Source organism: Carassius carassius, chromosome 14 (assembly GCF_963082965.1).
Source record: "Carassius carassius chromosome 14, fCarCar2.1, whole genome shotgun sequence".
Classification (NCBI taxonomy): domain Eukaryota; kingdom Metazoa; phylum Chordata; class Actinopteri; order Cypriniformes; family Cyprinidae; genus Carassius; species Carassius carassius.
The window spans coordinates 26,702,524-26,727,706 of NC_081768.1; the positions used below are offsets into that span (position 1 = coordinate 26,702,524).

General features: G+C 35.5%; 1 protein-coding gene across 1 annotated transcript in view; it reads right to left on the minus strand.

Moving 5' to 3' along the window:
- The window catches only part of LOC132157446 (CUB and sushi domain-containing protein 1-like), a 636,306-nt gene that overhangs the window by 54,354 nt on the left and 556,769 nt on the right, over nt 1-25,183 (minus strand). The window contains exons 37-46 of the mRNA XM_059566804.1: nt 23,416-23,520; nt 13,066-13,184; nt 12,873-12,942; nt 12,633-12,749; nt 7,553-7,762; nt 5,819-6,007; nt 4,636-4,813; nt 1,876-2,021; nt 1,266-1,346; nt 1,067-1,180 (exon numbers count right to left, since the gene is read on the minus strand). Coding sequence (XP_059422787.1) covers nt 1,067-1,180; nt 1,266-1,346; nt 1,876-2,021; nt 4,636-4,813; nt 5,819-6,007; nt 7,553-7,762; nt 12,633-12,749; nt 12,873-12,942; nt 13,066-13,184; nt 23,416-23,520 — 1,329 coding nt within the window. The remainder of the gene's footprint in view (nt 1-1,066; nt 1,181-1,265; nt 1,347-1,875; nt 2,022-4,635; nt 4,814-5,818; nt 6,008-7,552; nt 7,763-12,632; nt 12,750-12,872; nt 12,943-13,065; nt 13,185-23,415; nt 23,521-25,183) is intronic.

Here is a 25,183-nt window from a genome sequence, read left to right on the forward strand (position 1 = left end):
ATCTCCTGACCACTACGTGGCGCTGCATTGAAACACTGCAAGGTAGTCTCAGGTCATGGTTATTATAACACAGACCACGTTTGGTCTCAATATGCCAAACCGTTGCCGAGATATAGCCTCACATGCACTTTTGCGTGGTTTTCGTCAAATTTGTTCACGTGTCATTCGAGAACGGTTGGACAAATCAATTTGAATTCCATAACTTTTTGCTATCATTGTCTGAAGATGATCTGAGCAAATTTTTGTAAAAATCGGACTTACTATCTAGGAGGAGTTCGAAAAAATAGGTTTTTAGAATAATTGAGAATAGCGAAAAAACTAAACCTTGCGATTTTTTAATCGTTTAATCATTTTCTTGCTTACAGTTCAAAAATTATTAGCATAAAAATATTGAAAGTTTGTACAAGTGGTGGCGCTAGAGAGTTGGAGTTAGAGACTTCAAATTTGCTATACTAAATGTTGGGAATGTCCTCTATCAGTGTGCCAAATGATACAACTTTGCCACAATCGGTTCTATGGGCTGTCATAGACTTGCGGCGGAAGTGGAAGAATAATAATAATAATAGGAATCCTAACTGATACAATAGGTGCCTAAACACCTTCGGTGCTTGGCCCCTAATAATAATAATAAGAACGGGAACTAATACAATAGGGTTCTACGCACCTTCGGTGCTTGGCCCCTAATAAAAAAGTCAACATTGGATTTCTGTAAAATATTATTTGTAACACTTTAGTTTAGGGACCAGTTCTGACTATTATCTAGTTGCTTGTTAGCATGCATGTTACTCACATATTGGCTGTTTATTAGTACTTTTAAAGCACATATTAATGCCTTATTCTGCATGACCATATTTTAGATCCCTTAATTCAACTCCATACCTAAACTCAAAAAATACCTTACTAACTATTGATAAGCAGCAACTTGGGAGTTTACTGAGGCAAAAGTCATAATTAATATTTAGTTAATAGTGAGAATTGGTCCCAAAATTAAAGTGTGACCTTATTATGTGTTTCCATATTGAAATAAATATCTCACAAATTTCTACAGGTTTTGTTCTTCACTGACCTTCACACACTGGTGGTGGACCCTCAAACTGCAGGTGAGAGTTCAGTTTACAGGTGAGCTCATCACTGCCAACCAATGTAAATCCAGGAAAGCATCGATATCTCACAATGTCACCTGCATGGTACAGTAAGAAGAATTAAACTTTTTTTTTTATTTTTATTTTTTTTTTAATATTGCATAAATGGACAGCTGTTCATACCAATTTCATAGTCCTGGTCTTCAAATAAAATCTCTGTTTGTTCAACCGTAGGGGGAGGAGGGCATTTCTTGAGTCGATAAGCTAAGGGACAAAAAATAAAACAATAAATAAAAAAATGAATAATAATACAAAAAGAAGCAATTTGCCTTTTCGTTCACCTTAACAGGCATGACACATTTCACAAAATGCAACCCACTCACAGTATCGATTACACATACAACATGTGACAACATTCAATTCTATGCATTGACATACTGGGAGCCCTCTCAAGAATAAAAGCTGCACTGACACCACATATCTATAACTTGCAAATATGCCAGACTTGTTCTGAAATGAAAGCTGGAGGTATAGATGAAAGACTGGTTCATTTTCACATTCCGATTTTCATATGCTTTTCAACAACATGCCTGCATGCTGACACTGATATCAAAGAGGCCAAAGGAAAGCTATTTTGGACTCTTCTAATCTCCAGAAATAACGTCATGTCATCAGAAACAGCAGTCATGCCTCCTTAGAGTATAAAAACAAGTTGAATCCCATGTTTCGAATATACATTATGGCATGCATTGCACTTCAGCGGCAACATTTTTCATTTGAAGGAAAAACTAACCATGGAAATTGAGGACAAAGAATCCACTTGTCGAGAAGTCGCTGTGGAACTTGATAAGAACCTGATTGAGAGTGCTGTAGGCTGACTCGAGGGCTGTGTTGCCGCTGAAAATTCCCAGCTGCGGGAAGCTTTGCTCTGGGCCGTCCCTGGAAAAGGAAACACGCATTGAAATTACATTACAACCTGTGATCCTGCCTTTAAACGGCATTATATTGCCTCGGAATTCAGGTGGTTTGAGGAAATTGATTTACTTCCACATTTACAGTGAGATTGTGCTGACTTTTGAATAAAAGCATTACATTACAGACCAGCTTGAACGAAAACAGCAAAAATGATGACTTAACAGACTAGCCTACTTGTTTAATGGCTTTTGAAGATTAATGGCCAATATTACTGGGAAAGCGCCGGAGATGTATATTTCCACATTTTTTAATCACCTCTTGTTTCAGATTATTCAGTGGGAATTATGGCATTCAGCTCTGCGCTCTGTGATTATTACAAAATACCTACGATTTAATGAAACAAGATTTCCATTCAGTCGTTTCTGTAACTTCAGTAACTTTAGTAAAAGAAATTAAGGTGTTTCAAATAAAGAAATTGGGTCAAGAACCTGTTGAGCCATCTTTAGAGTCAGAATCAGAATCAGAATTAGTTTTATTCGCCAGGTGTGTGCAAACACACACAGAATTTACTGTGTTTTTTTAAGGTGCTCCTGGTACATACATACATGCATACATATATACTGTAGCATTTGGTCCAGTCAGACACAACTATTTATTATATTTAACAATAATATCTAACACCCCTTCATCTAACCAGAGGGTCTATGGACCCTTCCCCCGAAATGCAACTATCACATCAAAAAAGCAGAACAGGCCTCTGGTTCCAAAGCATCCAAAGGCATACCATCTAATAACACTAGTATATGGCTCCCAGGAATGTGGCAAAGCAGCTTTTATCTCAAGTCTCTCAAAAACAGACACAAAATGTGCATAAAAATGGACTCTTCTCTAATAAGTTCATAAGAAAAACAAAAAAATTATCTTTAGGTCATTGTGTATATTATTGCTGTTCTTGTATATTGTCTGTCGAGTTTGACTGTTTTATGCATGCTTATGATAGAACAAATCGTTTATATAATCTTACCTATATTTAATCTTGCCATGTTAATTATTTATTAATTTGTCTTCCGATGATCTTAACGAGAGTGTATATTATATGTTGGTACATAAGCAATATATTAGTATTCTAAGAATCTTGAAGATTTTTCTCTTGAACCCCCACTCAAGTTCCATTTTGCCAATTGCCATGCATTCACACAAAGGGTTGTATGACTCTTCATTAGTTCCATCCTCCCGCTTGGAATTTCAGCCTTTCTCATTGGACAAGCCCATCCTAAAAGAGGTGTGAACCTTCTCAGAACATAAAGGCCTCACATCAGTGACCCGCCTGCAGTCTGCGGTTCTTTTAGTTTCAGGAATTCCAGGAGAGGTGCTGAGCTATGAGCCTTAAAACCACCCTAATCTTGCACCAGGCCTTTGGCCTTGACTTTCCATTCATCAAGATCCTCTGATTCAAACTGGTCTTTCTCATCAACTCACTTCAGCACAGACCAACTGGAGCCCCAAAGTGCATCAGGAGTCTTTTTCAAACAGGCGAGACGTGCAAGTATTAAACTTAGCCTTATTAATTGATACATTAAGTATCATATGCACCTTTTACAAAGGTGTGTTTGAACTAAGAAACTGATGTTTCCTTCAGGCTGTAGATCTGCTGAATATCAAACTGTATGATAGCTTCATGTTTTTAGTTCTCTTCTCTTTACTGCTTAAGTTTTAACCTTTTTTCCTAGGCCCACTGTATGCATGTGTGTGTGTGTATATGTTAGACTAGTTAGTTAAGTGTTTATGTAGTTAATAAAGTCTTATTTGTATCACACTTGAGATTGTTCATTGTTTGCTCATAACTGAAGTCCCTAATCATGCAGATTTTTGCTACATGCTCTGAGTAGTATTGTACAGTAAGAAAGTTATTTTCCTTGACCAGGAAATTAACATTCTTAGAATTGACAGAAAGCTGACACTGAGAGGTCAAGTAGATACTTACAGTGGATCTAAATATTTATAATAATCATAACTAGATATAACTGATTATTAATATTTCCACTTTGAGCTGATTCACTACAATACATACATACACATCTGTCATGAGAACAAAAACAAAAACAAAAAAAGTACAAATGTATTTAAATTAGTACTTATAAAGTACATATTTTGTATGACCATATTCTACATCCCTAATCCTACCCAATACCTACCTTACTAACTATTAATCAGAAGCAAATTAGTAGCTTATTTAGACAAAGTCATAATTAATTGTTTGTTAATAATGAAAATTGGACCTTAAAATAAAGTGACCTTTTTTTTTCTTTTTTTTATTAACTGTTTTTGTAATTTTTCTTAAATAGTCATAAAATTAGGCTTTATTTTCTTTTCTGTTTTTCACGAAATTCACCCCAATGCTTTGAATAAAAAGCTTTACAACTTCAAAGACATCTGAACTTTTCTTGAAATCTTGCTTTGCACAGTGACAACAGGCTACAAATTTCAGTAAACAAAGTGTAGCTCGATTTGCGTAATGATTTGCTTGATGTATGACAACAATAGCAGCATTAGTCTAGTTTGAAAGCTTAAATAATTGTCTTGTCCTCATCTCAGGCTGATATTTGCCAAACGACTCGTTAAATGGAGCTGCTCTCACCAGACAGCGATATAGTCAGTCACAGGCTCAGTTTGGAGCAGAGTGAAGTTGATGTAAACCCCATGACCATGGGGCACGGTGATGAGCCAAGTGCAGTCCTGAGAGTCTGGGTACTCATTTGGGTACTCTGGAGAGAAAATGGTGCCGTTTGGAGCCGTCACGTTGTAGCCACAGGGAGCTGTGTGCAGATAAACATCATTCAACCACAACTGCATTAGTAATCTTTCTTTCTGAATAATGTCTAATGTTAAACACCAGGGAATTCAGCAAATTCATAACCATAACGGAATTATCTGACATTATTTACCCACTCTCATGTATATTTATGACTATATCTATATATTGTTTTTGAAGAATTGAAGAATTTTCAGAGTTATTTTTTTCATAATTCGCATACTGACTACTTGTATAGCACTTTTCTCATGTTTATATTTTAAGTTTTTGAGTTTTACAGATGTCACTATGAAATGTTGTATGGAGAATTTTGAATGGTGGGATAACACAAAGTGCATAAACAATAGCAAAATATACAAATCTTTTCTTTTAAAGACTAATATCTAGACAGAACAGTTTCCTTTGCAGAAGAGTAAAAACTAAATAGAGAACAGAACATTCCTGAGGCTTATAGAAAAAAAGAGACTTGTATAGAAGATACTGGCACAGAGTTCACAACAGAATAACACAGTTGTGATAAAAAAGAAAGAAAAATGGCCCAATAGTCTTTGCAGTGCAGATTCCCTGCAAACGGAAGCCTAGGAGGAACACATTGAGCGACTGATCGATAAGAGACAGGTCGGATTTCACACTACACTACCCACGCTAATCATCAAGGCTACAATTTAGAACAGCTCCCAGTAGCATATGTCTCTGCTGTTCAGGTCTTCAAAGTCTGTTTTAAAGATGGTGTTAAAAACACAATGGCTCTTATTGTACTAGTAATACAAAGTAGTAACACATCACTTAAAGAGCATAGTTAAAAAGACATTTGGGAGAATATAATACCTTTGTAAGTCTCAAAAAGTCAGAATAATTAAGTTTTTTTTTTTTTTTTTTCTTCAAAGTGTGGGCAAAGAGTCCTGAAAATAACTGTGTGCTAATCGCAACACAACTTGAGAAACTTAAAGAAATACTAACAGGGACAAAAGGGAAAATTACAATTTTGTTCTTTCTCCCTTCCTTTTACCTTCACAGCGAGGAAAGGGGTGGTTCCACTTCCTGTTAATTCCGTGCTGGCATGTTAGCACAGGGTAGCCGACCAACACGTATCCCGGGAAGCATTCAAATGTTATGGATTTGCCTGCGTTGAAATCGCTGTTGATGATATACCCGTTGTGGAATGGATATGGGTCTTGACAGTTTTGTAATTCATATGCTACAAGAAAAAAACAAAACAGAATATTTGAATATCTGTAGTAAAGCCATGTCTGGAAGTAGAAGTATGATATTTATGAGTGGGCCCACCTAAAAGAATTAAAATAATTGTTTCATTCAGTCATTATCTCCCCACTCTCATGCCATTTCAAACCCATGCAAATTTCTTTTGTAAAACATAAAAAAAGATATTTATGCTTCACTGAAGAATAATAAGAAAAAAAGACATTAAGAAAAACACAATATTATATTAGGGAATAAGTGATAAGCTAAATTTGCTTGTTGGGTTCATTTATTTTTTTATTTATTCATTTCTTTATGTATTTATTTGCACTCATTCCAGTTGGTGTCGTCAATGTGGCAACCTAGAATAGCAAAGTCCACTAAAAGAGGTAGAGCTTTTTTGCACTTGGCTCCCAAACTCTGAAATAGCCTTCCTGATAATGTTCAGGGTTCAGACACACGGTCTCTGTTTAAAGATTAGATTAAGATTAAAGACACATCTCTTTGGCCCGGCATTCAAATAATTCATCTCATTATCTTGGACTACAGTTATATCTGATCAAATTTGGATTATTATTCTTTAGCTTTGGTTAAACAAATAAGTTTTGCTTGGTTTGAACAGCAGCTAAGCTAATTATGTCTCTATTTATTTCTCTGTTTTTGCCACGGGGTTGACATCCCGTAGTAACTAGGATTTACACAAGCTATAATTGCTAATAATTGCTGTTAATAGTGTACATTGTCTGTTTGATTACATCTTTAATTGTTTTTTCAACTGACAGTCACCACTGATAAGCTACTCTTGAATAACATAATTTTCTGTAAAGTTTCTTTGCAACGATTTGTATCGTGAAAAGCACTATACAAATATACTTGAATTGAACTGAACTTGAACTGAATGTATAAAATCAATCAACTCAACTATAAAACGACAAACATTGACAAAAGTGCCTACACTATGCTAAGGCCTTTATGACAGTTAAACATGCAAGGTGTTGCTCATCTCTGTATATCATCACCTGTTTGGTGAAGTAGCAGAAAGCTTGTCAAACTAACATACAAACATCTCCAGGCAGCATTTCAAGTGCAGCGCTTATGATCAACTGCTTTATAATCCTGCATCAGTTTGTGTATCAAAACACGGCATCAGTACCCCCCCCCCTCCAAAAAAAAAGCCTGTCTGGCAGCATAGATCAAGGCTGTGCCTGGCTCTTTTCAACTCAGACTATAGTGAATAAGAAAACAGAGAGAAGAACTGTTTGACCTACAAGCGAGGAGACCAGACAATGGCAAGTTATTTATATCGAGTGGAATCCAAGTGCACATCCAAATGCATCGTCTTATTGATTTCAAAATGCTTTCAAGACCCCGGCTTGCAAAATGGAGTGTCCTCCCAGTGATCTCAAAGGAAGTGAATCTTTAGATATTTCCAATGATCTTACTAAAATGCCGTCACTCCCACATGAAGGGTCAATGTAAAATCAAGGACGGCTGATGTCTGCAGGAGAAGAGAATGCAAATAGAGGATTGGGAAGTCACCCACCTTGGTAAGTGAGTTTAAAGCCCTGTCTGTTCTCGGAGTGGTCGCTGTAGAAGTGGATGACGGTTTCATGAGTGCTGCTCAGTATAGGTGGCGGCATTTGGCTACCGCTGAACTGTCCAATCAGAGAGCTGCTGTGGTGCGGCCCATTGCGAACTTCTAAGAAATCATGGTTTTCCTCCGAGGTGAAGTTGAGAAATTGGATGTGTGTTCCTGCGGAGTCAAACAGGCCATGTGACACATAACTTATGTTATATGCATAATTAACATATGGAAATGTATGCATAATTTACATATGGAATGAAGTGACAGGGATTTTTAAACAATAACTCGTTAACTTGCTAAATCACAAATCGTTTTTTCCCTCATGTTAATATGTGTGAAAAAATTTTTTTAAAGCCATGTTAGCACAGTAATTTGCTTCCTGTAAAGTGTGGGAAAACAGGAAGGGAACTAGCATATTACTAACAAACTGACTTTTATCCTACAGACTCCAGAGATTTGGTTTATCAGCATTATATTTTAGTGAAAATGTGGTTTCTACGGATTTACGAATGTTTCGAAAGTATTTTGCTTGTGCCTTTTTACTTTAATAACAGCATCACTCAAGCTGACATTGGGCTTCACAGATTTGTGGAACATTAATTATTCAAATGAAAATTGTCTTCGTTTATTCACCTTCATATCATTCCAAAACTATAAGACTTTTGTTCATCTTTGAACTACAAATGAATATATTTTTTAATGAAATTAAAGATTTCTGTCCCTGCATTGAAAGTCTATTCACTCAAAACTTTGATGCTTTAAAAAGTCATTAAGAAACGTAATCCATATGAATCGAGTGGTTAAATCCAATTCATCTGAACAGAAACAAGTGCTTTCTATAGCGTGATGAAAAGATTTAATTTGGGCCTTTTCAAACATACGTGCTTTATGCACAAGAGACAATTAGGTTTGTTCTTGCATATCAAGAAAGCACATTTGAGCTTCAGTTTATGTGCTGATGTGCTCTATATATATGTGTGTAACATATAAAGGGATTGTGTCTCTTCAGAAGACTTTAACTGCACGATTCATAAGGAACATATTTACTGCGTTTTTATAAAGCTTTTGAACCATTAAAGTATTGATGGTGAATATAATTTAAGTGAAGGGACAGAAATCGCTCAGATATCATTAAAAATACCTTCAATCTTATGTATGTGAAAAGACATAAGAGGGAAAATATAATGACCTTTTTAAATATGAATTCTTTACTTTGTACTAATGTAACAAGACTTCACAGTAACTACATCCATACACAGAATACACAGACATATAGATGGTTGCAAACCTAAGGTGCAAAATGATGGGGGCAGCAAGACAAATCCACAATTTTTTTTTTTTTTTTTTATTATTATTATTATCTATTGTATCTCTAGCCTCTTGCATTACAGACAGTGCTTATGTGCTATGCTGTTCAGACTCCCGGAAATGAATTATGCATACTGACAGTTTTCACAAACTCTGCCCTGACTGTTTTTTGTTTTGCTTTTTGTTTTACTAAAAACATAAGCTCTGATTGAGTTTGTCAAGTTGGTAAGTCTCTTTCAAGGCTAAAATACAACATATTTTGTTATATTTTGAGGCATTCATTTGACAGTACTGACTATTTAGAATATATATATATATATATATATATATATATATTAATTGCCTGGTCATGATACTTTGTGTATCACAACACATATGGCACTGCGATGCATGTATGATGATACATACTGCATAGTAAGGTAGCCAACAAAACCAAGGCATATAGTCTACACCAGTGCTTCCAAGCCTTAAAATATGGATCAAATATGGATGCAAAAATCTTTTTTCAGTTTATAAAAAAATAAAGAAATAAAGAAAACAAAAAATAAAACTCTCAACCAGTTAGTAACTGCTGTTTCTACATACATGTGCTGCTCTCCTTTCACTCTCTTCTGAACTATTTACCTCACACAAGAGCATCATTTTTATTTTATTTTTTATAATCAGGAGGTAATTTGGAACAGGTTGCTTGTTAAAGTTGTAATTTTACTTATTTTCTTAATATTAATGAAGTTGTTTATAATATTAAAGAGCTTTTTCTTCTTCTTCTCCTTCTTCTTCTTCAGTAAATTGGAGTCCAAGAGTTGCCATCTTTTCAATGTTTTGTTCGGTGGGTGGAAGGGGTTTTGTTTATTTCTGGTTCCGTAGCTGTCACTTAAATTCGTCAATGTGTAGCTCCTCCAAGAAATAGCACAGGAAAGATACCAGTGCAAAATTTTACTAGTACGCACCATTAACTTCACCTCATCTTCAACAATTATTCTGTCTTTGTCTCCAACCACAAAATTTGAACTTAACATTCATTGCATTAAAGAAGATAGTTGGATGATACTCCAACAAAAGAATCAAACAAGTCAGACACTTTCACTGAAATCATGCATCGCTCTGAGATGCCTTGGGCAGCTCTTTTAAAGATTAGCTTTATTGTCATTCTGATGCGGTGCAATGCTCTAACTGCACTTAACTCTACCTATTCAGACTGTCCTAAAAGCTATAATCAGCACCAGCAAAGCCATCTGTGTGTCTTATTCAAATGATTGTTGCCTGTTAACAGTGAAAGCTAATGCATTTTTGCTACACAGCGCAAACATGATGGTTCTTGCTCTTGCTTGTGTTTCGGCTGCTCGATAAGGCAGAAAATTGCTTTTGGATATCTCAATGTTACATTGTTTTCTTCCAAGTTAGAGGGGGTTGTAGAAGAAATAGTTGCGCTCCAGGATAAGTGTGAATGGCTTTTTTAAATGACATGCAATTACCTTGTTAACATCTAGAATGGTTCTTTTGTTCTCAACTCATTTGAACTGTGAGGCGGGCTACGACTAAATGACTTCAGAGACTTGCATCGACTGTTCAAACTACATCTTAAAAGTTGAGATAAATGAATCCAAATAATGCCCTTGTGTCAAGTAGCAGAACATCAAATGGAAGGGAAGTATCATTTTATGTCCGATGGTATTCAAATTCAATGGGTGTCATTCATGAATCACAAGTGAATTTCTATGTTTAACGTTGTAAAACCATTCTGACGCACTGAGCTGAATGCTAATTTAAATACTATTACAAGAAATGTGTTTTGATTTGGAACAAAATTAAATTTTTACAATTATTTTCTGCCAAAGCATGAATGATCCAGTTTGCTAAAATTAGGTCTTCTTGTTGGTGAAAAAAATACCAGATTTTGCATCTGAAAAACTTTAATCTTATGCCACTGAAAAATTTAAAGTCAACATGAAATACTGTACCCTACAGAGAATGAGCAGTTTGAAGAAAGGATGAAATTATATTTTTAAAGCCATTTTACCTACCATTACTACTGTAAAGTGATGTATTTCTACAGGATTTGGCAGGGGAAAAAAATGAAACTAAGTCGAATTGGGTACATACTAGAATGAGTTGTAATGAGAATGAGAGTGAGAAGTCTGTGACATAATCCAAAAATTAAATTTGCATTAGAGGTGGAATCATTTATGTTCATATGAATTTAATGTTTACTATTTGTTTACAATAAGACCAGGGAAATCCATTAATTTCTGTCATCATTTACTCACCCTCGAAGTTGTTTCTAACCTCTATGGGCCCTATCATACACCCAGTGCAATGCGACGCAAGGCGCAGCGCAAGTGTGTTTGCTAGTTTCTGTCCGGCACCGTTCGCATTTTCCTGTCCAGCGCCACGCCGTTTAATTAGCAAATGCATTTGCGCCCATTTGTGTGCCCATGGGCGTGCGGGTCTAAAAAAGAGGTGTGTTCAGGTGCACTGCTATTTTGAGGAGCTGAAAATAAACTGCGCCATAGACCAGCTCAAACCTGGTCTTAAGTCTAAAGTCAATGGCGCAATATTTTTTTTGTTATTTAAAGAGCGCGTTTGTAGAAAATGCGCCTCTGGGCGGGTCAACAGTGTGCATTGACTTCGCTTATTACACACAGGGATGTGCATCACACAAACATGCCAAATATTTAAAAAAAAACGGATTACAGTGTAAAAGAATATTATTGTTTAGGCTACATAAATATAAAAATGTAATAATGGATAGTCATTGCGTGTATTAAAATTAGGCTACCTATTTAATTCAGCCTATTACTGCTTTTAATGATGAATGAAATTGGCTTATTAGTTGAACACTCGTGCCAATACACACATATATATTAACTGACTCATCGCGCTGAGCTATTTAAAAGCATGCACTGCTACTTCATCCCACACCTTCTTCACCTCGGGAAACTTTGGTGGATTTCTGCTTGTCCCGTAGAAGATCTGCTCGTGCGCTTTAACTCCGTGCAAGAGCAGATCGGTTTCTTCGCTTGAGAAGCGTTCAGCTTTTCCGCCAACAAATTCCGCCATGTAATTAGCGATCCACCATGGCGAGAGCGCATCTCGCTCTTAAAGGGAATAGGAGATGACACTCTGATTGGTTTATTGATTGTAATGCCCATTACTTATTAAGAGAATAGAGACAACCCATTCCAAACCGTTATTCCATCATTAAAAGTGGATTTGTACAAGCCCTGAGTGCACCTGCGGTGTGCTCTTTACACTTTGCGTTTAGATAAGTTTAGATAGTTTCTTTCTTCTGTCAGGGCTAGTTCTACACAAAATAACATATTTAAAAAAAAAGAAAATTGGAAGCCAAACAGTTGCTGGTAGCCACTGACTTCTATAGTATGGAAAAAAAATAAGATGAAAAAAAAAAATGAGAAGATAAGAAACACCAAAATCAATGTCTACCAGTAACTGCTTGGTTACCAAAATTATTCAAAGCATCTTATTTTGTGTTTAACAGAAGAAAGCACTTCATACAGGTGATTTTTTTTTTTTGGATAAACTATCCCTTGAAGAAAATAAAGATATTAGTAGATTCACTATTTTATTTAAGTTAGTTCTCTCTCAACTCTGGTCATAGGTACCAGCACACTGCAATGTAGAAAATGAAGGGGAAAGACTTCTTGAGAGAAAGCATTTGAAGCTGTAGTCTCCAGACAGTTGATTCAGTATTAGCTCTCAGTGCACCCACCGTATCCAACAGGAAGAACGATTCTCCAGGTGCAGTCCAAGTTTCCAGGGTAGTTCCCAGGGAAACCTGGGCTCAGGACCACATTGCTCATATCATACAAGGTCCCACCACACTTTGCTGAAGAAACATAAGAAGACATAAAATAAAATGCCCAGGGTGTTTGAATATTAAAAACTATGAAAAGGCCACATAGTTAAAAAGAATCTGGTTTATTAATCTGATTATTATAGAAAAACAGACCGATACAGAGCGGAGGGGGGTAGTTCCAGCGACGCACGGTTCCCGGCATACATGTTATGTGAGAATTTCCCTGGAAGAAAAGAGATCACATTATACAGCTTCTCCGTCTTGTTATTTTTGGCACTTTTCTACCCGTGTGCAGGTGCAGCATGTTGTATTTTTGTGTCAGGGCTGCGGATAATCAGCAACTCACCTGAAGCACATACCCCGGCTCACAGCTGAATGACACAACCTCGTTCACCATGTACCTGTCGCCGTTCTTGATGCCATTGGCTGGGATCACGGGCTCTGGGCAGGTCGTCAGTCCCACGGCTAAATGGGTCAGAGAAGGCATTAAGACATGTTCTTAAAATAGATTCAGCATGTTACAACACAGCTCTCATAAAGGGGTAAAATTAAAGTGTCAGGTATTCCTAATCATCTGAACGCATGTGCTCATTGTAATTTTATGCGGTCTTTTATCCACTCGATTTCAGCGAGTACATTTGGGACTGTAATAGACTGTGCGAGGCTGTTGCCATGGCGACGGCTGTGGTGTGGTTCATGAGACATTCTGCATTTCTCTTCTTGAGATATGCCACACGACGGGTGGGATAATGCTTCTGTGACAGTGGTATGTGCTTTTTTCTGAGTTTTTGCAAAAATCACTCATAAAGTGTACTGCGGATATACATGTACAAACAACAGATGAAATGACAATTGCTTTTGTGACATATGATGGTCACTACAACTCAACCAATTATACATTAAGGGAAAAAACATAGATCTGAAGAGAATCATACTGCATCATACACTGAGAGAAAGAGAAAAAATGTCACCTGGATGGATAGACAAACAAACACACACACACACACACATACACACACACACATATATATATATATATATATATATATATATATATATATATATATATCAGGGACGTGCGGTCAGGGTAGGCAGGGTAGGCAGTGCCTCACCAAAGGAAATGTTGACATTACATTTATTAATTCCAAGAGCTTTATTAATTCACCACATTATTAGTTGCATTAATTGTATTCCAAATATTATTTTTTGTAACAAAAACTTTTAGGAATACACATAATATACTCATTTTGCCAATGTTTGCTCCTAAAAACCGTTGTTTCATGCAGGAAATTCAAAAGCCATGGCCATTGCCGCAGAGGTGAGCGGTGCCTCTTTGGTCCATAGAACGTAGTTTATGTAGATTTGCGCATGCGCAGTCAGTTCTCATGCTGTCTTGAATTATCAACATTGAGGCAGAGACCGAGCTTGCTTCATGTCACGTGATCTACTCGCTCTCACTCAATCCGCGCGCTTCCCGAATACTAGCATCTAGTATACTTGCGTGTCGGTGTGTGCGCCTAGCAGTTTGTAGGAGCGAATAAGCTGTTTTTGTACTTTAAAGCTGTACTGCTGACGCAATGTTTTCTGACTGTAGCCTGGTGCGCCGTCACCAGACCAAAGGTGTGTGTGTGTGTGTGTGCGCCGTGGCTGTCTGTGCGCGTTTGCGCATTTTGATGGAGTGACTAGGCTGCCGCGCCGCCTCCTTCTCTGTGTCCCGCACAAAACATTTGTTTGTTGTATAAGTCATAAGATAGATGTGTCCATTAATTTGATTATTAAATTTGATTGTGCATTAGCCTCACATGACTGACTTTGCTGAATGCAGGCAGCGATCTGATATATTTATTATCTATATGTAATGCATTAAGTGACATTAACTTTTGTTTTATTTCAATAACGTATTAGTAAATATAGGAACCAACATTAACTAGGATTAACAAATTATTTAGAAGTATTTTCACTGTTATTTTAGGTTAAATAATGATTTTTTTATTTATTAACTAATGTTAATAAATTAAATATAAAAAATTAACAAACAAATAAATAAATAAATAAAGACCAAATACCCATTAATACCTATTGTATTTTCTTTAAACAAACCAAAACCGAAATACTGCTTAATGCGTAAAAATAATATTATGTTTTCCTTGATGTCAACATAAATGAAAGATAGGTCAGCTATAACACGGAAGTAACATTTTCACATTTTGTTAATCAATGTTTAATTAAGTTTACTTCCTATAAATGAACAACACTTTGAAAGACCTTAATCTTTATATGTTTATTGTGGGAAAAAAAATGTACATTTTCATGTTGAATAAACCCACGATAATTTTCCAGCTAGTTATGCTCATTAACATTCTGGTGACAAGTGAAAATACTATTTGAACAAGCAAATAAACAATTAATTAATTTAGATTTAATTAAAATGAGTTATTTGCTTTTAGACAAACTGAACAACACAGGTTCAAACTGGAAACTATGATTTCCGTTTGGATTAATATATAAATGCTTTTTAAATTATAAAGTCACTTCACTGTAATGCTGAAGCAGAATTTCTCACATGTTTTACTGTAGGGTCTCTCTGAGGATGTACTATGAAACTGGGCAGGGAAAGGGCTTATGTTATGAGAGCTGAGCCAAAGATGACAGCTCAAAGCTGATGGCGATGTTGCAAAATGAAACGGTTTGCCAAGACCCTAATTTTCTCACCCATTTTCATCTTTATTCAAAGCCCTCTAGTAAGTCAGAGTCAACATGATTCTCAAATTTTCAACAAAGCTAATTTTGCAACATATATTAAGCTGGGGTGGCATGTGATGATCCTAAAATTAAAAGGCAAATTATATATATATATATATATATATATATATATATATATATATATATATATATATATATTTATTTTTTTTTTTTTTTTTTTTCAGTCCCATTTATTTCAGTAAGTAAAGATCTATTTCTTCGTGATGTTTCTGGTTTAAAGTCATAAGGAACAACATTTATCTTACACAAACAAAGATAAAATAATAATTTATATTATTTACATGGAATGAAAAAGGTAAAATTACCATGGCATTTATATATATAAAAAAAAATTATAATATATAATATATAATAAATATATATATATATATATATATATATATATATATATATATATATATATATATATATATATATATATATTTGAGTGAATATTTAGTTATTTAATTGTTTAAAATTGGTTTAATTATTAGTTGTTGTTTGCTAATTAAAAAGCATATTTATTTAACAAATTAAAGGAAACACTTTTGTTTAAGTAGTCTTGATACCAGCGTACTGATGACTGAACTGAAACACATGACTGGCTTTATTGACTGCAGTTATTATTTTGGGTTTTGTTATTTTTTCTGGGCTTTTTCTTTTTTCCTTTGTTCCTATACTAAAGTGTTACCATTATTTCTATAATTTGTCTTTATTATTGTCGGTGTCTCAGTGATTGAGTTGTTAACAGTGCAATCAGTCCCCAGACTGGTTTCAAACATGAAATTCCTGATATTATCAGATATAATCACATTCACAGAGTCATCAGACAATTATATCTCAGTGGAGGACTTGACTTTCACCTGTTTTGTGCTGTTACATCCACATGCACATTTCACGACATGCTTTCTGAGCTCTGAGAGAACATTATGACCTTGAGGGATAAAACGAGGATTTTACATCTGCTGGTATTGCTGTTGGGCACACTGTAAAAAAGTCCATAAAAATACAGTACAATATACCGTAATAATTTAAAGGAATTGTCCATATTTTCTTTTTACAGGTGTTTCTCCATATTATTTTTAAATTACGCTTTGCATTGTGGGTACAAGAAGATCAGTCGACAATCGGCGCGAAACCAGTGCTTGAGCAGGCGCCATTATTCACGAAGATAGTCTCGATCAAAATCTCATTTTAAAGTCGGATTTAGGATTTTGAGAATGGTTCTTACTCTTCCTTTGTAAATTATGTTTTGTTAAATGTAACAAACTGTAACGTTAACTTAGTTGCTGCCTGGCTTGTTTGGCAAATAGATGTCGGAGCCGTCGCATTCAACATTTTCAGCATAACGTTAAGTTACCGTCTCATCTTACACTTCTAACTTTTTGCAGCGTGGAGGTACGTGTTACAGTACTCACTTTCAGTTTTATAAATAAAGGTTTATTAACTTTTTATTGTTGTTAATGCAGTGTAACGTTTTTTTGTTAATGAGCATTTCGTAAAGCATCCGGAATATTAACGTTACAGGGGTGATATTTAGCAGCTGTGATAACGTTAAATCTGAAGTGCGGTAACTTACAACTGTGTTTAGAGCGCTTTATGCCTTCAACAGGAGCTGGCAGAGTAATGGGCAAGAAAAGAAGACACCATTAACGTTACGACTTTTTATTTTTAAAGAGATTATACGACCAGGAGAAGATCTGACATCACGGAGTTCTTCAAGAATAACACACCTTTTCTGCCGAACGATTTTGCCATTTGCCATTGATTAGATATGGTTAATATGTTCAAGCAAAAACTGTAGTAAAATTATCATTTAAATGCAGTTTTTCCTAAATAAATTTTGACTTGGGGGTAGGATACTTGGGATTGCATTTTCATCATAATACAGTGTAACACTAATAAGCTAATGGTATTTCAGCCATCTGTTCCATATTAATGAATCCTGACTCTCTAACACATTCTGCACTCAAAGACCAGAACGTGAGTAAACAAGGACCTTCGTTTTACAACATCTTCCAACATAATTCACCATTTGGGGCGCCGCGATGTCGGCAACAACCTTCTTGGGTTGGCGACAGTTATTACACCTATTGAGACTGTCCAGGGATACCCTCGCGAGCCTCAAAGAAGAAACAAAACACCCACATTCCTAAACACACACACAAACTTTTCTTTACGCTCTTTATGCAAGTCCTTAATAATATGTATTGTGAATAGGTTTGTGTGTTGCTTAAAGTGGTTAATCCTGTTATGCGAGGATTATAAGTTGCTGACTTGTAAATGGGAAATGTTTTTGGAATGAATGTTCTCACAAAGAGTCATGATTCTGTAAACCTACCCCCTTGACCAGGTCGTAAAACTTTATGACCTAACTGACAGAACAGCAAAGCCAGATCACTGGTACCTTTTCTCAATGTATTCTAAACTGGTACCTTTTCTCAATGTATTCTAAATGTATTGAGTATTGCTTTTTGGTGCATTAGATGTTTTCCCCATATAAATTGGAGTATCTGCAGTTTTATCGTGTGTTAATCAAACTTTAAATGTGTGTAATTCTGCATATCATCGTGTTTCTATCAGTTATATATGTTATTTTTGATATCCGTTTAATCGTCATGCTTTGACGGACTCACTTATATAAAGGAAATTAATGAAAAATGTATTAATCTGGAATTACGAACTTGCTAGAATATCACTGCTGAAATCTGATAAGCCATAACTTATTAGATTGGGTGGTTCCCCAGAGACAAAGGAACGTTTTTCCCGCTTCAGATCACGGACGTTCATTGGTTGTTCACGCAAACAGAGGCGTGAACCAGGCAAGCCATAAGAACTGACCCAGGAAGTTCCTCCCTGTCTTCTATTTGTTCTTCTTGCTCTTCTTCGCGCTCTTGGGCCGCTCTTCTATCGCCGTTGATCTCAGCACGGCGGCTGAGACAACAGCCGTTCTCATGGCTCCTTTGGGAGCTTTCACCTCCATAGCTTTCATCTCCGATGTTTTCATTTCTTTTACTTACTAAGTTCCTCTCTACACGAGGAAGACGAATCATTACGTTTGTTGGACCTTTCAAATATCGCACGATTCCGCAGCAGCCCCGGAAGACACGAAAGAACATGCCTAGCTACAAAGGACCACGCTCACACGCACGCTGGTCTGGCGAGTCAAAAAGTGACCACATGCAAGTATCATTCTCTATGGAGATTTAAATGCTGCTTAAAGTTTGTCTATTACCTTTTCAAGGTGATTTGATTCGTTGTTGTCTTTCAAGGGTTACTGTCTGTGAGTTTGCATAACTGAGCGTAATTCTGTGATCACGCCTATTCTCTTATTCATCCTCTCTCACTCATTCTCTCTCTCTCTCTCTCTCTCTCTCTCTCTCTCTCTCTCTCTCTCTCTCTCTCTCCCTCCCTCATTTGGATTCCGTTATGTCCTGTACAAAGTTTACTGTGTGTATTGTCGTACGCGTATTTACTCTGTGTGATTTGTAGTTTGATGTATTATTAGTTCAATTATTAAAAAACAATTTATATTCATGATTGCCTCTGTCGCTCACATCACGAGTCAATAAAATGTCTGATCTTTAGCTACAAGCTCTTTACTTTTTAGTAACCGAAATTTCATAGTTATAGGATAATGTTTTCATGGCCAGAGAATATTTTTCCTTGAATTACAAGAAGTGATAACTTTATTGAAAGTTGATAAGTTAATCTTACGGCCGTTTGCTGGACAAACCCCTGTTTGATTTGCGGTAATTTACAGTAAGAGATATCACTATAATTGATATGAAGAATAGAATATTGACATATTAATGAGTAAATTACATTACCTTGTAATGAGTTATTGATGTATACAATTGCCCTTTTTTCATCTTCAATAATTTTAATGTAACTGTCATATGAGATATATATATATTAATCATATTCCTGATTAATGATTAAAATTCCCTATATATCATTTGAGTTAAGTATAATGTACAACCCAGTGCGGCTACAACAGCGTGATAGTTGTAGCAAAATACAGTGAGAATTTCAGAATGCATTCTGAGCCAAAGGTGCTGCAAAGTGGTGTTTTAAATTTCTATTATTCTTAGTGCATTGAAGAAGTGGATTGACACTTACATACAAGATGTTTTAATTGCATTTTCACTTAATACTTCGCGATGAATAAAAAGTCAATGTGGATTTGAAATGCATTTGAAAATGCAACACGCCCCTGGCCTGTCAATCGTTAGGCTACATCAAGGTGGGGCTCGGCAACAGGACACACAATAAGTCAATATTCAGTCAACCAAACGCTCTCCACACTGACTTAAACTAAATTCATTGCAGGGTATTAAATGAAAATGCTATTGAAACGACTTATATGTAAGAGTGAATGCATTTAAGAAAAATAAAGATTTAAATCATTTTGCTGCACATTTGGCTCAGAATGCATTCTGAAATTCTCACAGCATTTTTGCTACAATTATTATGAGGTATTATGATTAAAATGTGTTCTACCTTCAAGACTAAATGCATTTAGGCAAAATGTCAAAAGCATGTCAAAAATTTTGCTACAGTTTTTGCTTGGGCATGTTAAACATATCTAATCAATTTGGGTAATACATTTTCATTTTAATTTTGCAACTTATAAAGTGTCTAAATGTTTTTAATTTGCATATCAAAACTAGTGTAGAAAATGGCAAATGTAAATCATATAACAGAATTTTCATTTTTCATTCCTTGCTGCATAGACAGCAAGGGCCCTACCACGATCAAGGCACAGAAACATAGTATAAGGACATTGTTAAAATGGTCCATGTGACTTTTTTTTTTTAATTTTACAAAAATATTACTTTTTTTTTTTTTATATATATATATAAAAACAATACTTTTTGTGTTCAAAATAACCAAAATTACAACTTTATTCAATGATTTATCCTCTCCTGGGAGAGTCTGCCGCCATTAACTAGAGTACCACTACGGATGCGTGTGCATTAATTTGCCAGTAAACAAGGTGCAGCGCATGCAGGGTCTACGTCAACAGCACCACACACATTCCCCATGGGTCAGAGAGCTCTCGAATTTCATCAGAAATATCTTTATTTGTGATCTGAAGATAACTGAATGACTTAACAGATATTGTATAAGCAATGTTCAAACTGGAACTTAATAATTCAATCTCAACCTGTTCTGCATGTTATTCTGTACTTTTTCATTCATTTTCATTTCTTGTCATTAACAGTCTTCCTGTGAAGAAATCCTGAACGAGCGTCAAAGGTTCAGATGAAGGCAATCTACGCTTCCAAGACTCATGTATGAACTACTTCTAGAATCCGTGTAAATTTTAGTTTTTTTTTTTTTTCAAATCTCAATTTAGGACTTGGACTAAAAAATGCAGCAAAAGAAAAAAAAAAAGTAGTTGCCTCAAATGGGCACATGGCAAGAGATACTAAATGCACACAAACACTTGGAGCCCTGATCTTAATTTGGATTGTATAGTTTTCGTAGTTTAACATTGAAATGTCAGGCATGAGTGCATAAATCTTTGTTCTTTATTTTCAAATGCTGTACAAGAAAGTTTTTTTTTTTTTTTTCGATGTCAATTGTAGATGCAGATAATTTAGCATGAATAAGAGGTTAGTAATCTAACTAGGGTTAGTTCACCCATAATGTTATATGAATAATCCCATTCCAATCCTGTTAGACTTTTGTTCATTTTTGGAATACTAATGAAGATCCTATTTAATGAAATCTGACTGCTGTACTGTATTGGACGTTGAAATGGTAGTTGAATAGGCTGTCAATTGAGCGACAGAAAGCACAGAGATTTCATTAAAAATACTCTTCATTTGTGTTTCAAAGATGAATGGATTTGAAACGGTATGAGGGGGAATAACTGATGACAAAATTCACATTTTGTGCTTTTTAAATAATGTTGTGTTCTATGGGAAAATGGTGTCATTTCACTTGACTATTGACTATAAGTCTGTAGCAATTGTTAATGATAACAGCCCTGTCTTTGTATTAATTTTTACCCCATGTATTTGAAAATGTATTCTTTGTGTCCACTATTTGGTGCAACACCAATATTGTACAAGTACCTGTTCATGATTTCTTTTTTCTGCATGTTGCTGTTTAAACTAAAAATTGTTCTATAATACAAACATTTTCAATGGTGCTGTTCACATTGTTAAATTGATGTCATAATATTTTTGTCTTCACCTGTGTAAGGCACATAAAAGCTACTGAACGCATTTTTAAGAAAGTTCACATGAGGTAAAAATAAACCATGTTCAATTTGTACATATTGTGCTGGATTCATTTGCTACAGAAGAGGCCTATGCTTAAAAAATTATCCATTATCATTATCCGTTTTTTTACGGAATGTATTTTTACAGTGCAGTGTTACTTAAAACGACTCATTTACACATTGTTTGATACATATTTCTTAGGCCTCATTTCTGTACAGTTATTTTCTCATCCATTTTTTAGAAGATGCGCATGACAGCTTTTCCTCTGCAGAGAAAATGCCCCTGATTAATCCGCTGGAACACATACAGTAAAAAAGACAGAGCACAAGAAGGGAAAGAGCGATCATAGAAAGAAAAAGAAGAAGGGAGCTTATCTAAACTCACCCTAGGGTCAAAATTCCCCACACTCATAGAACACCACAACGCACTTATCTGTGTTTACTAAGCAGAGAGATGCAGATAAGTGATTCACGAGGCTGCTTCTGCTGTATCAGAGCGGTTACAGTGCTTAATGCTGTTTTTGATGGAGTTTAATTAGTTTGGTTTTGCAAAGTCAACATACTGCTATTTAAACCTTTTATGGGACCAACATGATCAAATGTAACTTTTAGTGCTTTCAGATGATATAATTTTCTATCTATCTATCTACGTGACTTGTTACATGCAACATTACAGCAGGCAGTGCTCCCTCACCAACCCTTTCACAGATGAGAGAAAGAAAAATTGATAAATTGGGCTGGCCCACTGAGAACACTGCCTTCGCAAACGGACAAATGGGACAGAAAGTGAAGTGGTATGGTGGTATATATGAGGCTTGGTCTGAGCACACTAAAGGTCACAGTCTGAAAGGCTAGCAAATAAACACACACACACAAGCTCAAACTTAATGTTGGTAGAGAAAAACTGGCACTACTGGAACTCAGGGTTAATTCAGATCAAGTCTGAAGGTACATTCACATTGAGAAATCTCAATGGCTTTTTAAAACGTTATTGACTGATTCTGTCCCAGCAAATGATTAGTGAACAATGCTGAGTGCTAACCTCATGTTATCACACTGAATATTAAAGATGATTTTTTTGTTTTGTTTTTTGACCCTTGATATAATACTGTTAATGAATTAATATAAATAAATCAGTTTGCAACAATGGCTCAGAAAATATAAATAATATGCATTCATTTGTGGGTGTTCAAATAGTAAATATAAAAACTAACAGATGCATAATAGATAGATGAACTTTTTCAGTTATATTTTAGTTCTGAATTTTAAACTGTAAACATAATTATTCATAGCCGTCCATACAAAAGCAATAACCGTCATCTGCAAAATCCATTTAATACTTAAGTGTATTATCTGAGAACAGAAAAGGGTCTAAGCTGTCATTATATTGACGCTTAAAACCCTTGCTCCTGCTGTTTGGTTAACAAGAAAAATATTGGAATTAAAAACTTTAATCATGTCAGAAGATTTAGTATTTGCACATTTGCCAACTTACTATTTGAATTAGAATTTATCTTTCTGTTTTCACTTTAATTTAAAAGTTGTAGCAATTTTGTTTTGTGTTTTTGTCGTGTTTATTAGTCATTAGGGTTATTTTTATTTTTATTTTTTTGCATTTCTCCTTATCTGGCACATTCATTTCAGTTCATGTTCAAGCTCTTACCAAGGGTAGAAGGTTCAGGATAATGAAAGCACCATAGTGACATGTTCTATACTCACTTTTGTACTCAAGGTGAAATCCAGCTGCGACGACACTGATATCTGTATGGAAGTGCAGGTAAAGCTGGTTGGAGGTGCTGTTCAACAAGGCTGGAGCTGTTGTACCTGGAAGATAACACCAGAAATTGGCATGAGCAGAAAAAGGGCTGAAGTTATCACACACACGGACAGTGTGTTCTCATTCCAGCGCTCACACACACACACACACAGTAGCTAAATGATGAGCGTGTGCACACATGCAGGAACAAAAGGGCAAAGGGAGATAAGCAGCTGTTAATCATGGAGGGCGTATCGCTCCTGTGAAAGACATCGCCCGTTTTGGACATCAGCCAAATGAAACGGAGTCAAGTAAAAAGGGATGGCAAAAAGGAAATGTTTGACAGGAGTTAGTCATTGAAGTGTGTCCCTATCCTTCTGAGCTCTCAGGGGAGAACTTTCATCACAGCTCAGAGGGAAGAGTCACTTATCATCAGACTAAAAAGCAAAACAGCTACTGCCACTCTGGATTCAATGCAGAGGATTTTCCTTCTGCTTATACACATATAGACAGAACTGATATAGAGTGTGACATATTTAATACATGGAGAAAATGTCATGAATACTATATAACATCCTTAAAGTCAACATGAAACAGTGCTGCAGCACAGCTTCCATAATGCGACCAATTACCACACAAACAATTCTGAGTCGTCCTTCAGTTTAAATAATAATAAATAAATAAATACAATAACAGTGCATGTTTATAATGCAATATACTGTACCAGGTAAACTTAAAATACATACTGTTTGGAAAGATCTGCAAAAAGGCCAGCAGTGAAGATGGACAGTGAGCAGTTCCTGTGTTTAGTGTTGTCTGATAAATGGCATGCAATACAAATACCTGGATGGTACTGGTTAAGTAGGTTAAGTTATTTATTTATTATTATTATTTTTTCCACATTGATTGATCTGAATAGACTATGTGGAAATTGCATTAATGCTTGTAACAAATTCATTTCAAATTAGAACAGGCCTTCGGGCTTAATAATAAAAAAAAAATAATAGAAAAAAAAAATGGCAACATTTTACAATAAGGTCAAATTAACACATTAACAAACAATGAGCAAAACATTTGATACATTATTTTAGAATAATCTGTGTTGGTGTTGATTAATAAAATATGAAACTTTTGATTTCAATAATCCAGTAGTAAATGTTTAAATTAATATTAAGATTAATAACTCTTTTGAAGTATTTTTCATTGTTAGTTCATGTTAATTAATGTATTTAGGTAATGTTAACTAATTTAAGCTTACTGAAAAGGGTTGACATCTCACTTAGGGCAACATTACAGGCTGCATGCGTAAATCAGTGCATTTGAAGAATGTGATTTTTAATGTTTAAAACTGAACAACTGCATATCACAACACTATGGTAATACATGAAGTTGAGCTCTGGCACAAAAGTGAACATTTCTGCAATGCATCACATCAGAATCCAACATCTCAAGTTCCTGCAGGCTTCCCAGCTTCTTTTCTCCTTTGAGCTTATTTGCTTTTACCCATATTCATTTTATCTCCCTGTGGGAATGAAGGTACAATTCAAAATGCTGTGTAAATGTAAATAGGGTTGGAGTAAATAAGATTGTAAAAAGCATCAACAAATACTGTTTATAGTATTCACTGCCTTAGTACGCCGCCGCATTACGACTCAGGATGAATGCTTAAATACACCCACATAGCCATGGCATGCGCTTAGACAACTGTTTAGTTTGAGAAAAAAAGATTTC